General features: G+C 40.0%; 1 protein-coding gene across 1 annotated transcript in view; it reads right to left on the bottom strand.

The window, feature by feature from the left end:
- Positions 1-21,180, bottom strand: part of LOC121453009 (antigen-presenting glycoprotein CD1d-like) — a 54,432-nt gene that overhangs the window by 7,313 nt on the left and 25,939 nt on the right. Inside the window, exon 7 of the mRNA XM_041659520.1 lies at positions 4,733-4,770. Coding sequence (XP_041515454.1) covers positions 4,733-4,770 — 38 coding nt within the window. The remainder of the gene's footprint in view (positions 1-4,732; positions 4,771-21,180) is intronic.

Below are 21,180 nucleotides of genomic sequence, written 5' to 3'. Positions count from 1 at the left end.
GTATGCCACAAAATTGGAAAATGTAAAAGAAATGGACATTTTTTTTAGATAAGTACCATATACCAAAGTTAAACCAAGACCAGGTGAACAATCTAAATAGTCCTGTTAGTCACGAAGAATTAGAAACCGTTATCAAAAACCTCCCTACCAAAAAAAGCCCAGAACCAGATGGTTTCAATGCAGAATTCTACCAAAACTTCCAAGAAGACCTAATACCTATACTCCTTAATGTATTTCACAATATAGAAACAGAAGAGGCATTGCCAAATTCCTTTTATGAAGCTACAGTTATCCTGATATCAAAACCACACAAAGACTCAACCAAGAAAGAAAATTACAGGCCAATCTCACTCATGAACATTGACGCAAAAATTCTCAATAAAATACTGGCAAACCGAATCCAAGAACACATTAGAAAAATTATCCATTATGATCAAGTAGGCTTCATCCCAGAGATGCAGGGCTGGTTCAACATACGCAAATCTATCAATGTAATCCATCATATAAATAAACTTAAATAAAAAAATCATATGATCATTTCATTAGATGCTGAAAAAGCATTCGACAAAATTCAACACCCCTTTATGATAAAGGTCTTGGAGAGATTAGGGATACAAGGGTCATACCTAAATATAATAAAAGCTATTTACAGCAAGCCAACAGCTAACATCAAATTAAACAGAAAGAAACTCAAAGCCATCCCACTAAAATCAGGAACACGACAAGGCTGTCCACTCTCGCCATACCTCTTCAATATAGTGCTTGAAGTTATAGCATAGCAATAAGACAACATCAGGGGATCAAGGGAATTCAAATTGAAAAGGAAGAAGTTAAACTTTCGTTATTTGCAGATGATATGATAGTGTACATAAGCGACCCCAAAAACTCCACCAAAGAACTCCTACAGCTGATAAACACCTTTAGTAACGAGGCAGGATACAAGATCAACTCCAAAAAATCAGTAGCCCTCCTATTCACAAAGGATAAGGAAGCAGAGAGGGAAATCAGAGAAGCTTCACCTTTCACGATAGCCACAAATAGCATAAAATATTTTGGGGTAACTCTAACCAAGGAAGTGAAAGATCTATTTGACAAGAATTTTAAGGCATTGAAGAAAGAAATTGAAGAGGATATCAGAAATTGGAAGGATCTCCCTTGCACTTGGATTGGGAGGATCAACCTAGTAAAAATGGTAATTCTACCAAAGACAATCTATAGATTCAATGCAATCCCCATCAAGATCCCATCAAAATTTTTTACAGATCTTGAGAGGATAAAAATCAACTTAATATGGAAAAACAAAAAACCCAGGATAGCCAAAACAATCTTATACAATAAAGGATCGTCTGGAGGCATTACCATCCCTGACTTCAAACTCTATTACAGAGCTACAGTAATGAAAACAGCTTGGTGTTGGCGTAAAAACAGAGAAGTCGACCAGTGGAATCGAATAGAAGACCCGGATTTTAACCTACAAACCTATGAACACCTGATTTCTGACAAGGGAACTAAAAGTATACAATGGAAGAAAGAAAGCATCTTCAACAAATGGTGCTGGCATAACTGGATGTCAATCTGTAGAAGAATGAAAATAGATCCATATCTATCACCATGCACAAAACTCAAGTCCAAATGGATTAAAGACCTCAATATCAATCTGAACACACTGATAGAAGAGAAAGTGGGAAGTACTCTACAACACATGGGCACAGGAGACCACTTCCTACGTATAACCCCAGCAGCACAGACATTAAGGACCTCATTGAATAAATGGGACCTCCTGAGACTGAGAAGCTTCTGTAAAGCAAAGGACACTGTCACTAAGATAAAAAGGCAACCTACTGACTGGGAGAAGATCTTCACCAACCCCGCAACTGACAAAGGTCTGATCTCCAAAATATATAAAGAACTCAAGAAACTAGACTTTAAAATGCTAATTAACCCAATTAAATAATGGGGCACTGAACTGAACAGAGAATTCTCAACAGAAGAAGTTCAAATGGTCAAAAGACACTTAAGGTCATGCACAACCTCCTTAGCAATCAGGGCAATGCAAATCAAAACAACTTTGAGATACCATTTTATACCCGTCAGAATGGCTAAAATAAAAAACACCAATGATAGTCTTTGCTGGAGAGGTTGTGGAGTAAGGGGTACACTCATCCATTGCTGGTGGGAATACAAACTTGTGCAACCTCTTTGGAAATCAGTGTGGCGGTTTCTCAGGAAATTTGGGATCAACCTACCCCAGGACTCAGCAATACCACTCTTGGGAATATACCCAAGAGATGCCCTATCATATTACAAAAGCATTTGTTCAACTGTGTTTATAGCAGCATTATTTGTAATAGCCAGAACCTGGAAACAACCTAGATGCCCCTCAATAGAAGAATGGCCTCAGATTCCCCTCAACTGGCCTTAGATAGCTGTGAGAGATCATGTGACTAGAAGATAGCATACTTTGGTCCTCTAGAAGAGCAGCCACTGTGCTCTTAATCATTTTGGGCACATTCCAGCCCCAAATGGGAAGCTTTGTGGTAGTGACATAGCAGTGACATCCCCAGCTTTCTCCATGGTGAGGTGGGGAGCAAGATGAATTCTATGGTCAGTTCTCTCAGTCCCACTTCCTAATTTCTCCACTCTAGTTACGGTCATGCATTCTTGAATCCAGTTGTTTAAGTCATGGCTTTTAGGAAACAGCTTCCCAGTGACTTGGTTCAAAGGAGGATTTGTTTCTAGTGACCAAGATCTGTCAACCACTATTTCAATGTGTTAAACTCATTTCTGCTTAAAACACAGAAAATTGTTTCTATCTCCTGTCCTGAATCATCCCAAATAACCCTGAATAATACGTAATTTATGGGAGACAGCTTTTGGGGATTTTTTTTGTAACTGGTCACTGCATGTTCATTTGACCTCTGCCTCTCTCCTCTTATGAAGAGGAAGCTGGAAAAGTCAACTCTGAGGTGCATGAACTCTGTCCTGTTTGTATTCACATGCGGGGCATAAACAGTTAGTGGTTCTTCTGCCCTCCTGGGCCTCGGAACACAGGGACCATTCCCATTCCGCATTAAGTGCAGTGTTTGTTCATCTACTAGTGACCATCTGTTTCTGGCCAAACTCAAATATTCCTCTAGAGAGATGAAGTAATTTTCATCATCTGAAAGCCTTCCAGTGGGGTCCAGAGATATGACTCAGTGGTTAAAAGCACTTGCTGTTCATGCAGAGGACCTGAGTTCAGTTCTGAAACCCACATCAGGTAGCCCATAACTACCTATAACTCTAGTTCCAGGAGACCCAACACCCTCTTCTCGCTCCCACATGCTGAATAATTGACTTCAACCAGGCAAAAATAGAGGCCTATGATGCCCATACTCTTGTGTGTATCTGTAATTACTGCATACATTCTAATTACAATGCTTTTTCCCGAGGTATTCTTGCTCAAAGAAGTACAATAACATTGCTTTTTATGTTCATTCTACTTATGCTTTTATGGCTATATTATCTGCAGCTGTCTAGCTATAACCCAAGCTGCACACCTTGAAGCAGTGAGACAGAGGTGACTGGGGTGACTAATTGACAATACATTGTTATTGCAAGTTTTAATTTTTGAATAATCTTCATGCAAGCTGAACTGTATGGAGGGTGGAGAAGAAACTTGCAGACATCAAAATCACTTCACATAATCTGTTCCCTGGGTCAGAACAAACCACTGATCTCATCGGCTAGTTTTTCTAAAACAGTGCAGTACAGTCATACGCTATTTTTAAAGTATCTTCCCATACTTCACTGCCTGCTTCTGGCTCATGAAAAATGTTGTCAATGTAAAAACCACAGCTTGTCTTCTAAAGGGAGTAAGAAAGAATTTATTCTGGAGCCATTTTGAGTGACCATGACTAGGAACACAGACTTAGGTTTCTCTAAATTTTGTGTTCCAGTGTGAAGGCGGTTTCATTAAGTTTTTATAGTTTTACAGAACAAAGAAAATCATAAAGGCATACTTAAAATATACTCGTGTGTACACTAGAGAGGAGGGTGCAATGAGATTAGGGGAAGGTACATTTTATAGGCCCAAGATGCTATCTCAAGACATTCTTAGCCCTTGAATTGGTGGAAGTTAGTGTTCTGCTAAGTTAATAGCTTCTAAGAGGTTTCTATTTATCATGAGGTGTTAGTTCAGATACAGAGTGGGCCAAGGCATGGCTGTTCCAGAAGCTAAAACTAGCCAACATAAAGTAACTAACCTCTGAATTTACACAATTCCAACCTTTACATAGTACTGAAGTTCCAATTCCAAGACTGGTGTCAGTCTCAGTAGACACAGACCCCTTCCAGGAGTTTTTCATTCACAGTCAGATATGACTTCTTTACATGAATTTGCATTTACAATGTAGACCATTCCTACCAAAGTCCAAATTTTTTGTTTTGTTTCTCAAAACTGACATTATCCATTCTCCCTATTATTTTGGACACTTTGAATTCTGTTCCACAGTGTGGGACTGGTTAACTATAGGGAATGGTAAAAATGCTTAGTGATTGTTTTGTTTCATTGTCTTAAGAAAACACAAATGGTAGGAGGATCCAAAGGCAGATTTCAGAGAGTAGGCCTGTGACGTCCGCCCTATTGTTTACTTAATCTCACGTTGCACGCAATTTCTTCATTTCCAGTATACAGATAATGGCTTAGTTCTATGGTGTTGCAGTAACAAAAACTGACTGTCATTGTACTTACTTGTACATAGACAGATGCTTTTAGGATAAACAGATTTGCTGTAAGAAAAAGGATTTGTAAATAAGGGAAAGGAGAAACAAGAATAGACTTTATGGGATGGAGAGATGGCTCAGAGGTTAAGAGCACTGGCTGCTCTTCCAGAGGTCCTGAATTCAATTCCCAGCAACCACATGGTGACTCACAACCATCTATAGTGGGATCTGATGCCCTTCTCTATCAGGCAAACACATATGCAATAGGGCACTCATATACATAAATAAATAACAAAAACAAAAAAACTTACAGTTGGGCAGTGGTGGCACACGCCTTTAATCCCAGCATTCGTGAGGCTGAGGCAGGCAGATCTGTGAGTTCGAGGCCAGCCTGGTCTATAAGAGCTAGTTACAGGACAGGCTCCAAAGCTACAGAGAAATCCTGTCCCAGAAAAAAAAAAGAAAGAAAGAAAAAGAAAAGAAAATTGTAGTACCTCTCTGTTGGGAGCAGTGAGACCCCAGATCCTGAATTTCTTGTAATCCCCTGATCTGAGTGCCTACAGCTGCTTTGAGCACGAGACCTTCAGGAGTTCTCGATGGCAGGAGAGTGGTTTCTGGTGGGTTTGGCTGGGGCGTGGCTATCTCTATATAATCTGTCCCTGAACACAATAAAGGAGATATTCTTGGGGAATTCAAGGATGACCCGTGTCGCTGTCTCTCTGTCTATGTGTGTCTGTGTATTTTAACCTCCAGCCCCTTGCCCAAAGCTCGGTATCTGGTTTCAAGCACACAGAGCCCAGACACAGGGGGTGCGGTGCGCAGCATTTGGAGGTCTCCACCGAGATAGTGGCAATTGGAAATCTCAGCCGAATTATCAGGAAAGGGACTGGAGGCTGAGAGACAGACGCAGAGATAGACTGACACACGCAGCTCCAAAACGCTGGTTCAGAAAGCCCCTCCTTATTAACACCATGTAGACTTAAATACACTGCAGTTAACGGTCAACAGGTGATCCTCTGATCCTCTAACTAGGCACAGCTTCTAGTAACTTATATTAGAAGGTTCTAGGAGGGAAAAGCAACTGAAGGCCAGGACTCATTAATCCCAACACCTCTCTGGAATATATGTTATTTTTTCTTTAAAATTATTATTTTAAGTCATTGCAAATAGAAATACTTAAAAATTAGTATTTTATCTCTCTAATTTTAGTTTATTAGTTGCTTTTTTTTTGCAATCATGGTGTTTTGGGTCTTTTGATTGTTTCTTTTTTGTTCTTTTGGTTTTCTGAGACAGGGCTTCTCTGTGTAACCCCAGCTGTCCTGGAATATACCCTGTATGTAACGGCGTAAACGAATGCAGACAGATTGTAAAAATATATATATCTATAGCTTTAATGTAGAAATAGACTTACAGAACCACCGTTCCCGCGGAGACCAGGAAAGCAGAAGCAGCGGCTGGGAGCACGCTCGCCAAATTTATAGGCAGACATTAGCCCGAGGCGAACACGCCCCCCAAGGGGCGGGACTTATCCCTACATCTCCCCTTTTTGTCTAAATAAGACAGAACCAAACCAAATACAACTATATACAATAACAACAAATAATAAATACAACAAACAATATTGAGAACAAAATCTTTGCTAAACATTCTATCTCAAGGAGTCCAAATAATGTAGAGAGTAACTACAATTATATAATCTTCAACTCCGTCAAAGATCTGAGAAGGGAATAAACACTACTCAACAAACGAGATATATCCAAAATGTGCAACAATTGACAGAGACAACTGACTACCTGGGCAATCACCCAAAGTCTCGTTTGCAATGTTGAGTCAACCAATTTTGGCTAAGGCCTAACATAACTGACATACCATTATTAAAGGCAAGGAACTTTTCAAAACTATCTTACCCTGTCTTGGCAGGATATGACAGTCCTGTTTTATCCATTGATGCACGCTCTGTATCTCTGTCAGTGGTTGAGGTATGGGCATTTCTTTGCCCAAAGGCCAGTTCTGCCAAATAGAAAGGCTCCAGATGGAGTGTCTTTGGTGCTCAACATTCTCTCGGGAATAGAGCGGTGTTGCCAGGAGCAATTGTGTCTCACTATCACGAAACTCTGAGTTAGATTAAAGGCCATTTTCTACAGCTCTTTGAAGAGGTCGAAGATTATCTATCTATACTGAGTATAATCTCTATATATCTAAAGAACCTGATTAGTCTAATTATAAATGACAAACTTAGATGACTATTTATCTATATAATTCTCAATATCTATCTAACTTAAAGACTAAGACAATAAACAACTGTGTAACAAATGAGGATAATGACCTCCAAATATAAACACTGTACAAATATACATTGCAATATGGTAAATATATATCAATACACAAACATTATATAAGTTTCTTAATCAGAGGTAGAAATGTACACTGCAATATGGTAAATATATACAATATATATTTATCAATACAATATATGTCAATACATAAAATTTTTTTTAAACAGAGATAGAAACATGCATGCATACAATAGTCAATATAATTTAACTTTGTATCAATATACAAGAATCGATACCAATATATTTGTCTAAAAGCAGTAACTCACAATTATAAATCTATTATCCCATCATTCCCTCCTTTTTTTTTTTCAAAATGATCCCTGAGCTTATAAAATTCCTCCCCCAACCTCCCAACCCCTAAATGATGTCCCTAAACCCAGGGGTAAATTTTACTGGGAGAGGGGACGTCGTCCTCTAGAATTACTTCCAGCTGTCATGGGGCGACGTTCTTTCTGGGGAATCCTGTGAAAGTAAAATGATGGTTAAATTTCAAGATCAATGTCTTTTAAAATTGCAAATAGTCTCTGAGTATTTTGTGGAGGTCTGGCCAGAATGTTGTACAAGATGTGCACCATTTCAGCTAACCAAGTTGGGATCGTCTTGTGCAGCTGGTATCCAAAACAGGTCTTGTAGTAGCGCTATCAGTATCATGACATCATATCAACCAGGTAGAGTTGTTGTTGTGGGGCCCCATCTTCTTCCTGGAAACTTCAAATGTCACTTCAGGAAAAACTCATTGTTCATTATGAAAAACTTAACTCTCCTGGGACTTGTTCCCTAAACAAAGCTTGCCTAGAAGTGGCAGAGATCCCTCTGCCTCCTCTGCCTTCTAAATCCTAGGATTAAAAGCATATGTCATCAAAAAAAAATCATATAGACATACATATATATATTCAATGAAAGCCATGATAGATATATTCAATGAAAAGTATGATAGATATGGAGAAAAGCAAAGATGTTTTCTAAACTCATATTTCTTTCTGACCCATATCAGGGCTCTTGACATGAGACAGAAACTCCAGAAACTCTGGGTTTTTCTCTTACTAACAGGCTTGGAATTGGAGAGGGACTGAGCCAGAGTCCAACTTCAAAACCAGCTCTATATATTTATAAAGAAATGTTTAATAAGACATATATATATATAAATTAATACTTACAAAATGTGTCCATCCATCAGTAATTCAATATTCAGGGTCCCTCAATTTCTTTGAAGATGAGTATTTTCCTGTGGAGATAAGAAAAGAACCCTGCCTCCAACCTATCTGTATTTCTTACCATCAGTATGTTCGCCATCCTTATGCAAGAATTGTTATTTATCTTTTCCAAGTGGCTTCTCTTCTTCAAACCGAACCTTTATTAATTTTGATGGTATCCACAATTTTTCCTCACCTGTGGAGATAAGAGCAAACCCCCTTCCCCAACATAGCACATCTCCTGACTTCCACTGTGAGGTCAGCACATCCTTGAAATAAACTGGTTGATTTAGTTCAGTAGACTTTTCCATTATCCAATGTCTTTCTGCAGCCGTTGTTCCCTTCTCATTAGCGCTGAGAAAATTCAAGGTTAACAAAGCATTATGTAACCTATTTCTGGGGGTGTTTTCCACCCCTTTCTGTTTGTTCAACATATCCTTTATAGTTCGATTTGATCTTTCTATGACTGCTTGACCTGTAGGATTGTATGGTATACCTGTAACAGGCTTGATATTGTAATAATCAAAAAACCATTTCATTTTCCTAGAGACATAAGCAGGACCATTATCCGTCTTTATTTGTGTAGGTATACCCATGATAGCCATGACTTCTAATAAATGAGTGATTACTGAATCAGCTTTTTCTGAACTTAAAGCAGTTGCCCACTGAAATCCTGAATAAGTGTCGATGGTGTGATGAACATATTTTAATTTGCCAAATTCTGCAAAGTGGAACACATCCATCTGCCAGATTTCATTCCTTTGGGTGCCCTTTGGATTAGCCCCTGCAGACAGTGGCATTTGGTTATAGAAAGAGCAAGTAGGGCATTTCTTTACAATCTCCTTAGCTTGTTGCCATGTAATTGAAAATTCTTTCTTCAAACCTTTGCTATTAACATGATGTTTTTTATGAAATTCAGAGGCTTGTAGCACACTGCCAATCAATAATTGATTAATTTCTGCATTACCTTGTGCTAGAGGACCTGGCAGACCTGTATGGGATCGGATGTGTGTTGTGTACATAGGGCAAAGCCTGTTACTGATCAAATCTTGAACCTGGAGAAACAATGAGGTTAGTTCTGTATCATCAGGTATAAATTCAGCAGTTTCAATATGTAAAATAACTCTTTCTGCGTATTGTGAATCAGTGACTATATTAATAGGTTCTTTAAAATCCCTTAGCACCATAAGAATAGCATATAATTCTGCCTTCTGGACAGAATTATACGGACTTTGTTCCACCTTACCCAAGTCTTCTGATTTGTATCCTGCCTTCCCTGATTTATTGGCATCAGTATAGAATGTACGGGCTCCAGTTATTGGAGCATCACGTACAATTCTAGGAAGAATCCAAGAAGTTCTCTTTATGAAGTTAAGCCTCTTGCTTTTTGGATAGTTGTTATTAATGTCTCCCAAAAAATTAGCACAAGCTCTTTGCCATGGTTCATTATCTTCCCATAATTTCTTTAGTTCATCAGCAGTGAAAGGCACTATAATTTCTGCTGGGTCTATGCCTGCTAGTTGACGAAGTCTCAGCTTGCCTTTTATAATTAACCCAGAGACTTTTTCCACATAAGTTTTCAGTTTCTTACTTGGTTTATGTGGTAAAAAGATCCATTCCAAAATAATATCATCTCTCTGCATTAAAATTCCTGTAGGAGAAATTTTTGATGGTAGTATGACGAGAATACAATCGAGCTCTGGATTCACCCTGTCCACATGTACCTGTTGTAATTTTTCCTCAATCATTGTCAGTTCCTTTTCTGCTTCAGCTGTTAATTCTCTGGGACTGTTTAAATCTTTATCACCATCCAAGGTTTTGTTCAAATGAATAATTAGATTAGGTGTTATTCCAATAGCTGGTCGTAGACTGGAAATGTCTCCTAACAGTCTTTGAAAGTCATTAAGAGTCCGTAGGCGATCTCTCCTAATTTGTGCTTTTTGTGTCTTAATTTTTTGCAAACCTATTTTCTAACCTAAATAATTAACAGAATCTCCCTTCTGATTTTTTTTTTATATCTATAGCTTTAATGTAGAAATAGACTTACAGAACCACCGTTCCAGCAGAGACCAGGAAAGCAGAAGCAGCGGCTGGGAACATGCTCGCCAAATTAATAGGCAGACATTAGCCCGAGGCGAACACGCCCCCCAAGGGGCGGGACTTATCCATACATCTCCCCTTTTTGTCTAAATAAGACTGACCTGGTGAGAATGGCTCTAGGCTCCTGACAAACCTGGGCTTTCTGTTCTAGTGCTACAACATTTGCTTAACCTTGGTATCCTCTGCCCTGCAGGAGTCCAAATGACCTGTGGGGCCTCCCCCCCCCCTCTGTGTGTGTGTGTGTGTGTGTTTGTTTTCAATTGAAAGTATTTCTTTCATATAATATATTCTGATCACAGTTTCCCCTCATCTCCTCCCAGATCCTCTCTTACATCCTCATCTATCCAACTCCACCTTTCTTTCTCTCTCTTTCTCTTTAGAAAACAAACAAGCAAAATAATCAGAATTTTAAAAAGAACATGAGAAAAAAAGATATACAGACACACACACCATAAAAACACAAAATTGTAAGCTGTAACATACAAATAAAAGACCAGTGTGTCAAAAAAATGCCCAAACAAAGCAATATGAGACCAAAAAAATAAATAAATAAAAAATTAAAAAACCCTCCAATAATACATTGAGTTAGTTGTGTGATGGCCTTCTACCCTTACGTGTGGTTAATACATGCAGTAAGAGTCCACTGGAAAAATCTCAGTTTTCCTTTACAAGTGGTTGCTAATTGGAGATAGGTTCTTGGTTAGGAATGGGGGCTTGTGTCCACTTACCTCTCAACACTGGAATCCTCAACTGGATTAAACTTGTATAGGTCCTGTGCCTGCTGCCACTTTTCAAGTCCCAGTACTCTTGGGAACTTGAAAAGTCAGGAAAGACACTGTTTCCTTGATGCCATTCATCCCCTCTGGCTCTTGTAATCTTTCCACCTACTCTTCTGCAGAGTTCCCTGAACCCTGAGGTGAGGGATTTAATGGAAACATTCCTTTTAGGGCTGAGTGTTCCAAGGTCTTCCACTCTCTACACATTGCGCACTTATGAGTCTTTGTTCCCATCTGTTGTAGGAAGAAGCTTCTCTAATAAAGGCTGGGTGGGACCCTGATCTATGAGTATAGCAGAATGTTGATAAGGATCATTTTATATGTTTATTTAGTAGAACAATAGTATTTGGTTTTACCCTAGGTCCCATCTACCTGGTCCACGCCTGTGCTAGAGGATGAAAGGAGAGGGAACATCACCTACCTGGTCCATGGCTTACGGTATGGTGACTATGGACTTGTGTTTCTTTGCCCAGGGACTCGGCCTTCTTCCTGATGTCTCTCAACTTTAGATCTCAGATTCAGAAGAAGGTGGACATAAACCTTTTCTTCTGGAGAGATTTCAAACTAGGTAGGGGTATCAGCATGGAGCAGAGAGATCCGTGTTCAAAACTTACCTCTGGTGTTTACTTCCTTGCTTTGTGACCTTCAGCAAATTAGTCCGCCGGATTCAAAATCACCTCTAATGCTAACACTAATGCTATCCTGAGCATAACTCCCAACCCCAAGCCTAATGCTAACTGTAACCCTAACGTAACACATTGTTTAAACCAAACAAATCCAAACCTTAGACTAACATTAACCCTTAAACAAATCCTAACACTTTAAATATAACCCTAACTTCAAATCTTAGTCTTATCCTAACCCTGACGAATGACAAACATTAAAACCTCCACAGAATAAGACATAGGAAAAAAGACTTAAAGGTTTGTTTGAATATTGAAGGCGGTGAATACCTTATCAGTAGCTAATACTTCAATCCATCTATAACATCATCCAAAAGGCGCAGGACTCTGAGTGGGGCACCTCACCACAAGAGGTGACAGTATTTTAAGATACCTAACAGACTATAAAATTCTCTTGCATCTAAACCCAATCTTGCCTTGCATCCTAGGCCTAATTTATATTAAGGGTTAGGGTAATTGGACGCCATGGCAAAAAAAAAAAATAGGACAAAACATGAAACCTATCAAATTTTGGTGTAAAAATTCCACATACTCTAAGAATAAATACCCAAATTTTGAGAAGCACATTTAGACCTTGTTTGAGAGATTAAAAAGGCTAAACCTGTTGAAAAACTCTTTGAGCCTGGTGCAAAAGAGAGTTTACCCCCACCCCACCCCCACGCAGGGCCTCCTGCTCTCTGTCTGGCCCTATCTGGAAACTGTCCCTAACCCTGGATTCCTGACCTGTCTCAAGCATGACCTTTGACACAGACCCAGGCCAATGCCCCCCTCCCTGCTGCCTATAGGATAATTAGGTATTATACTCCAGCTGCATAGTATGATGGTGCTACCAAATGAGAATTAGGTGAGTCTCCAGTCTCTGTCTTCATCCTACATATTTCTCCTCACTCTGAAATAAAATTGAGCTGTAACACTGACATTGTCTCCTGGAAAGCTTCTTCTGTCGTATTCACAACCCTTTGAACCCTACGAGCCGCCTCTGCTCCCTCCTTCCTTGATGGCCAAGGCCAACAATACCCAAGGAAGGAGACCCACATAAACCCATGGCTGCTGACTAGACATTCCATGGCTGTATGGCGCTATACACCACTGTTTCTTTGAGTCAGAATAACTGGAGAAATGCTCTGTGCAGTACAAATGGAACAAAGCTAGCAACCTGGAAATGGCACATCCAAGAAAGAGAACTCAGACAGGATGGTGGAATAGCCAACCTGACTGAGGAACTTGCAGCCATAGAGGTCTCCCCACCAAAAGTGGAGGCTCTTATTAACCCAGCTGCTTACATCCTAAACTTGAGACCCAGATCACGCATGATACTTTGTTCCTCTCCAGCATCAAAGCCTTGGTGGATGAGTCACCCCAAATGAAAAATTAAAAACCATGACTAATTTTAAAATATGTGTAAAAATCTGAGAGATAATTCTATTCACAGATCAGAGATCTTGACAAATATGGATGGACGTTCTTTGTGGACAACAAGAACCAAGGGTGACCTCCATCTACACAGCAGGAGACAAACAGCACCTGTCCTGCTATGGCACCATCACTACTTTTAAAGGTCACCATCAACTGTATTGTTCCCCTCCTTGTTGTCCTTGTCCTTGGCCATTTCTTGTTTGTCCACCTGGACCCTAATAATACCTGAATACATGAGATGCTAATTACACTATTTGCTTCACTGACACCTTGATCAGGTGATAAAACTCTGGTATGTGTCACCCTCAAATGTAGTGCTCCAGCAACTCAACCAGAACATAGAATTAGACTAATCGCATAGACTCTAGATGGTCTATGGCACCTCAGAGCTACCTCTGACTTTACAACTGTTATTAAGCTTTATCAGTTTCTTGCATTTTATATGAAAAAAGATTTTAATTTGACATTTGGCTCCCTTGATTCAACTTACCTTGCTCCAACCATAACATCCTTATATGACATAGAAAGTGTGGCGGTTTGAAAGAAAATGGCCCCCCAAAGGAATGGCACTATCAGGAAGTGTGGCCTTGTTGGAGGAAGTGTGTCACTGTCAGGGGAGGGTTTTGAGGTCTTTTTCTCAAGCTTCACTCAATGTGACAGTCAGTCAACTTCCTGTTGTCTGCAGGCACTCTCAGCTCCAGCATCTCATCTGCTTACACACACCCCTTCATGAACATAATGGACTGAACCTCTGAAATTATAAGAGAGCCACCCCCAATTAAACATTTTTCTTTGTAAGACTTGCTGTGGTCATGATGTCTCTTCACAGCAATAGAAAACCCTAACTAAGACAGCAAGCTTTCCAAAACTCACAAATGAACTTTATCACATAAGCTCATACTGGGGGTAGATTTTACTTTGACTCTGGAAGCCCATAATGAGACTAAATCCTAAGACTTAATGGTAAATACCTACCTTCCCAGTAGCCTAACACTTTGTATCTGTCTCTCCTCATACTTTGTATTTCCTTAATTGCAGTTCTACTAGCGTCTCCTTTGAATTGGCTCTATGTCAAGACACTATGAATACCTCCATCCTGATGCCACAAGCCTACTGGGACACCATACGGACCTGAGAATGAAAATGACCAACCCTATTTTTATTCTGATGATATATTTAGGGCGGAAGGTACTACCACTGCTGTTACTGCAGTCACCTGGACTTGGTCCACTGCATCCTTTCCCCCAGAACTTCCAATCTTGTAGAAGGATGGAATGGACTTAATACAACCACCATACTTAATAATACAGTGCAATAGCCATCTATTAGAGTGCAATAGAACAGGCACATACAGTCTGTTGGACTACACATGAAAATCATAAATGCAAATGAGTATGCAAGATATGAATCATCATAACTAATGAGTTAAAAGTTTACCAACCTGTAGTAATAAGGGCAGCGGGGCTGCGACCCCAGCACCCTGGCTGTAGTAATATGGGGCGGCAGGGCTGCGTCCCCCACACCCGGCCGCCCACATGGCTAGCTTATGCCCCAAAATAATTACACAGACACTGTATTCTTTTAAGCACTGCTTGGCCCTTTAGCTCTAGCACTTACAGGCTAATTCTCACATCCCGATCAACCCATCTCTAATAATCTGTGAGAACCGGTCTTACCGGGGAGATTCTAGCCTAGTCCATCCTGGGTCGGAGCTTCATGCCGGGAGCGGGACATGGTGTCTCTGCTGAGGTGTCTGCTCCCGCGAGGAAAGCGGTCGAGTCTCTGAGCTCACTTCCTCTTCCTCCCAGCATTTTGTTCTGTTTACTCCTCCCACCTATCCTCTAACCAATAAAATGGGCCAAGGCAGTTCCTTTATTAGCCAATGACCTTCCTCCATCATTTCCCCTTTTTCGGTTTAAACAAAAAAAAAAAAAAAAAGGCTTTACCTTTAACATAGCAAAATTACATATAACAAAACAGTTATCAAGTAAAAGTTACAATAATCTTTATCATAACTAAGGAAAACTATAACTAACTATTCTTAACTCCATCAAAGACTCCAGAAAGATGCAATATTACATAAGCAAACAAGAAAAAAGAAACTTTTAAAACTCTAGAAATGACAGAGACGTCTCGCTGCCTGAACAGTCACCCAAAGTTCCTCTGTACCGTTGGGGCATCCATCTTCAGCCTTCAGGCCCATGGTATCCAGCAGACATTTCCATAAAGCAGGAAAATTCAAAGTCAGTTCAGTCACTATCTGTTGTGTCCTGCAGAATGTCTCGCAGATTCTTTCATGAATCAGGAACCCCGAAAGATCGTCTCACCTTAGGCAAGTTCAGTAGTCCTCTCTCTGCGGGTTCTCTGTGTCCAGTTTATGCAATAGTCCAGGCAAGAGCAGTTTCTTGCCCAAATGGCTATCAAACTCCATAACGAGCCTCTTCGATGCCCATCTTCCTCTTGAAGTAGATTGGTGCTGCCAGGAGCAGAGTGTCTCATTGTCATGAAAAGTCCTCAGTTACTAAAATATTAAATGTCCTATTCTGTAATCTTTGAAAGACATGAAGAATGTCTATCTAAAATATATCTCTATATATCTAGAAAATCTAACTAACATGACTACAAGCTTTACTATTATCGATGATTATCCATTAACCTATATTTCTTAATTATACAGTACATATTTAAATGAACTACACAATCACAATACCTTAATCAAAATCAGAAACACTTATATATATAACAAAATTGACCTTAAATCTCTATCAATAAAGCAAAATCTATACTAATGCAAATTATTCATATCTATATCATATCCCCCTTTAAATGTAAAAGGACGTTTATAAACCATATTTGGGAACATGGGCGCAGTTTTTTCTCTACAAACTGCTTCCTGCTGAATGGGGGCGTCGTTAATTAGGTCTTTCACGGTATAACCTGTGTGCTAGTTTCATCTCAGTTGGCAGTTGAGCAAAGCAATTTTCTGAAGATGTTCACTGCAACCCTTCAGGAGGGCGTGGTCCATCATACCAAATCGGAATAGAAGAAATGAACAGCGTCTCATCCTCTGTGAAAACAAAATAAGAAACTCCTTTCCAAAGTATCATGTCCTTAGATCTAAATTTCAAAGTCAAGGCATTTACAAAATATCTATGTTGGATTAGTTCAGCAGCATTTATAAATAAATATCTTTTAGCAGCTGTTGCTCCTTCCTCAGCATTTAAATAATTCAAAGAGAGCATAATAGCATACAGTATCAAAATTCTCTGTGTATTTTCCATCTTTGTGCAGCTTTGTGTTTTAACCTCTATTTCGTTTATTTTTACTTTTAACTCTTTGCTTTTTGAGACAGGTTCTCTGTATCTTTGACCTGAAGTAACTCTGTAGACCAGGCTGTCTTTGAACTCTCAGAGATCCGCCTGTCTCTGCCTCCCAGGCATTCGGGATTAAAGGTGTACACTACTACACCTTGAACTCACAGAGATCTGTTTGTCTCTGCCTTCTAGGCACTGGGATTAAAGGCGTGTGCTACCACACACACAACTTTCTTCCTTTTTTTTTGTTACTTTAAGAACTTTAAATTTTGGTCTGCATATATTTTTAACACACTTCAAACCATTTAGAAATTTTCTTTGTCTTTGAATCTCTCTTTACTATATATCTCTCTTTTTCTGACCACTTGAGCCTTTAAATTACTGAGCAATATGGGTAGGATTAAAGGCGTGGCTTTGCCAGCTAGATCCAGTCCATTCCTTAGCTTTCCAGCCTCATGGCTGAGGTACTGGCTGTAGCCAGCAAGCGAGCTTCAGCAGCCTGTGTTTGCAAACCGCAGGGACCGCCTGCGTAAAAGAGTCAGAGTTTGTCCTGGCAGGACAGCCCAGAAAGCCGGCATTTTTAAATGGCGCAGCTTTTTTCCTGCTATGGCTGAAAACCGAAAAGCATGCGTTCAGCTTTAACCATTTAAGTGTTTCGTGGCAGGACCTCTTAATGAGCTGCAGGCTTTTGCAGCTAAAGCTGAGTCAGGAAGCCTCTCTTAGATGACGCGCCCGCTTGCCTCTAGCAAGCAGAGCAGACCCGAGAACACAGTGAGTCACGTTGCCATCAAACAAATCGTAGCACTTTATTCCAAATGCTCTATTCAAAAGCTCTGTCTCCCGCAGGAGCCAGACAGAGATCGCAATGGCGGCACAGCCCCAGGAAGTTGCGATTTAAAATGACAAAGTGGTTTTTCTGCTACTGTTGCTGAATCAGGAAATCTCTCTACAGCACGACACCAACAAACAGCAAAAATCTGTGTTAAACTCTCTCTCCCTTATTTTTAAGCCTTCTCAGGTTTTTAAGTGGGTTTCGGCTGTCCACATGTCTGGGCGCCAACTGTAGTAATAAGGGCAGCGGGGCTGCGACCCCAGCACCCTGGCTGTAGTAATATGGGGCGGCAGGGCTGCGTCCCCCACACCCGGCCGCCCACATGGCTAGCTTATGCCCCAAAATAATTACACAGACACTGTATTCTTTTAAGCACTGCTTGGCCCTTTAGCTCTAGCACTTACAGGCTAATTCTCACATCCCGATCAACCCATCTCTAATAATCTGTGAGAACCGGTCTTACTGGGGAGATTCTAGCCTAGTCCATCCTGGGTCGGAGCTTCATGCCGGGAGCGGGACATGGTGTCTCTGCTGAGGTGTCTGCTCCCGCGAGGAAAGCGGTCGAGTCTCTGAGCTCACTTCCTCTTCCTCCCAGCATTTTGTTCTGTTTACTCCTCCCACCTATCCTCTAACCAATAAAATGGGCCAAGGCAGTTCCTTTATTAGCCAATGACCTTCCTCCATCACCAACCTAGACAAATAAAATAACCATACTAAAACCTTCACTGATCTTAATTTTAGCTCAGCTATGGAAGCCAGCTTTATATCAGAATGGTATCAGTTCTGGTACCAACCCAATATGGAATCAGACACAGACTGAATTAGAAACTGAAGGATCCAACAATGAAGAAGCACAGCAACAACAACAAGAGAACCACCTACTTCTCAGACATCACTTTAATCCACATACTGACAGCATGTGCCCCCATTTTAAATAGGGAAAAAACATGCACACATAATACATACATACATATATTCAAACCTACATGCAAACATACATACATACAATGTTGCAAGCTTCCCTAACCTTCTATACTTTGGCCAACTCTACCTATCCACCCATAAGGTATAGAATTCTTTTTTTTTTTTTTTTTGATTTTCGAGACAGGGTTTCTCTGTAGCTTTTGGTTCCTGTCCTGGAACTAGCTGGAACTAGACCAGACTGGCCTTGAACTCACAGAGATCCGCCTGCCTCTGCCTCCCGAGTGCTGGGATTAAAGGCGTGTGCCACCACCGCCTGGCAAGGTATAGAATTCTTCATGAATCCCATCTTGGTACTGGTTGGTCTCTACTGTCTCCCAACCAGACATCCCATCATTATGGAATTCTGTTTTGTAATGTATTGGGATACATAGCAATACCCATTTGTGCTTACTGAACCTGGACATCAAACCTTACGACCTTTCTTGTAAGCTCACAGCAAAAAAGTTTAAAGCAAAACCAAGTACTTACCCTTCTAAATTCTGCCCCATAGTTTACAGTATTGCAAACCAGACTTTGGGGGCGTGCATCAGTTTAATTCTACCACAGTCTCAAACCATATTTATAGGCAGAGGCTGCTTGTTCATTTCCTGGCTGCCCTGACCCAAAATAACCAGACAGAGACTGTATTAATTGCGATAATGTTTGGCCAATAGCGTAAGCATATTTCTAGTTAGCTCTTACATCTTAAATTAACCCATTTTTATTATTCTGTGTATTACAACAAGGTCATGGCCTACCAGCAAGGTTCCAGTGGGCTCCAGAGGACATCTTTCTCCTTTGGCAGCTACATGGTGTTTCCCTGACTCTGCCTTCTCTCTCTCTCTCTCTCTCTCTCTCTCTCTCTCTCTCTCTCTCTCCATCTCTGTTCAGATTTCCTTCTTGGATTTACTCTGTTAAGCCATTAGCCGAAAGCAGCTTCTTTGTTAACCAAAGGCAATAAAACATATTCATACTATCCATCACCTCCCACACTACATACCTCTCTATATTGACTAACTTTGAATTGATCTGGGTATGTTTAGAAGTAAAACCAAACTCCTGACACTTGTGGGTACAATTTAACAATATTTGGGGGCACTCAACCTGTGCTGGAAACTGATTGCTTATGCAGAAAACCCCAACTCTAAAATCACTAGCAAACATAGATGAGCTGTATCTGGAGTAAGTGCATCCCCTAGTGGCATAGGTTGGTACTACAATAATATGAGCTAATTGGCTCAACTAACCTGCCAATGGATAAAATATGACAATAATCAAGATATTATCATAAGCATCTAGTGTGATGGGTCAGGTATGAAAATATACAGTGATTAATGATTATCAACAGTCAATCCGGAACTCAAAGAATAGGATTTCATTTATACAACCCAATTGTCTTGAAAGACACTTGATACATTCAGACTTAGGATACATTCTGGGTAGCTACAACCACAAGAATGTACCAATCAGAATGGGGTTATATACCTATTATAAATATCCCCAAAGTACCCTATTATAGGACTGCATATTGAATGGACTTGTGATGGCTCTCTTATCATGCAAAGTAAAGATTGCATACCCCTGATAGAGGTAGAGAGCCTTGGTCAATAGTTTATACACCAGGCATGTGGTTCTGTGGAATTCACCATCTAAACCCGGGATTCTCAGATTCAGTACCTTTAGGTATTGAACAGGGTGGTTGAACTCAACAAGCTAACATCAAACATCTTTGACTATACTGCCATAGGGTGATATCCTGGTAGCTACTCCAAGTCACCACACAGGACTAGATTTGTCTTACTGCATTCTACAGATGAGCCTATAATAACTTATAAACAAAGACCTAGTGTGCCTAATAAAAAGAAAATGTCTTGGTGGAAATCTTTTGGATAGGAATTTAACTATAGTAATTTAATTACTAAAATGATAACTGCATTTTGCAGGATGACACATTGGATTTCAGGAGATAAATTATGTTATATATATAAAGTATATTAACTTATAATTCAAATATTTTTTGATAAAAATTACCATATATAAAAATCTGTTATAGATATTGGTAACCAGGTTACTGTCATTAAAACAGATCATAAAGATAATAAGGAAATAACAAGAATAGAAGGAATAAGTTAGGACTGACAATGCATACAAGCAGTCTGCATACATATCAAATTGTGGGATTAGAGACCCCAGTGCCACTGAAGGTTACTCTCACATGATATCCCATAATGAATAACAGTAATGAACGTAATACTACTAATTTAGGACACATAAACTCCCAATCAAAAAGATTAAAAAGACAATGTTTTACAAGGCACTCTCATGACAGCTTTAAAAACAGGAAGCTGTGGGATCCCATGGTGCTCCTCCTAGCTTTGCCAAGCAATGTCCTGTAAAAGGAGCACATGAAGACAAAACTGAAGAGATGAATGAATTACTAAGGGAAAGCATGGGACTGTCCATCTCAGATAATTATAACTCACCAATATGGCCAATCATGGAACCATGAGGTGACTACAAGTTTACAGTAGACTTTACAAAATTAACAAAATTTCTTCCGCCATACCTGGAGCATCACCTAACTCTGAGGAATGTGTAAATAAAATATCAGCTGTAAATGCTTAATAATTTCAAACTATAGATGTGGATAATGTGTTCCCATTAAAATGATCTGCAAACTCTAAGATGTCTGTGTAAGTCTCAAAGTAGGTTTTCAAAATGACAATTTAAAAATACTTCAGGTTTTCTTGCTGGGCGTGGTGGTGCACGCCTTTAATCCCAGCACTCGGGAGGCAGAGGCAGGCGCAGCTCTGTGGTCTACTGAGCAAGTTCCAGGGAAGCCAGCGCTGTTACACAGAGAAAC

The sequence above is a fragment of the Microtus oregoni genome, unplaced genomic scaffold (assembly GCF_018167655.1).
Source record: "Microtus oregoni isolate MIOR12 unplaced genomic scaffold, Mior012 000010F_ref0000083, whole genome shotgun sequence".
NCBI classification, from domain to species: Eukaryota; Metazoa; Chordata; class Mammalia; order Rodentia; family Cricetidae; genus Microtus; species Microtus oregoni.
This window is presented reverse-complemented; position numbering and strand designations above follow the sequence as displayed.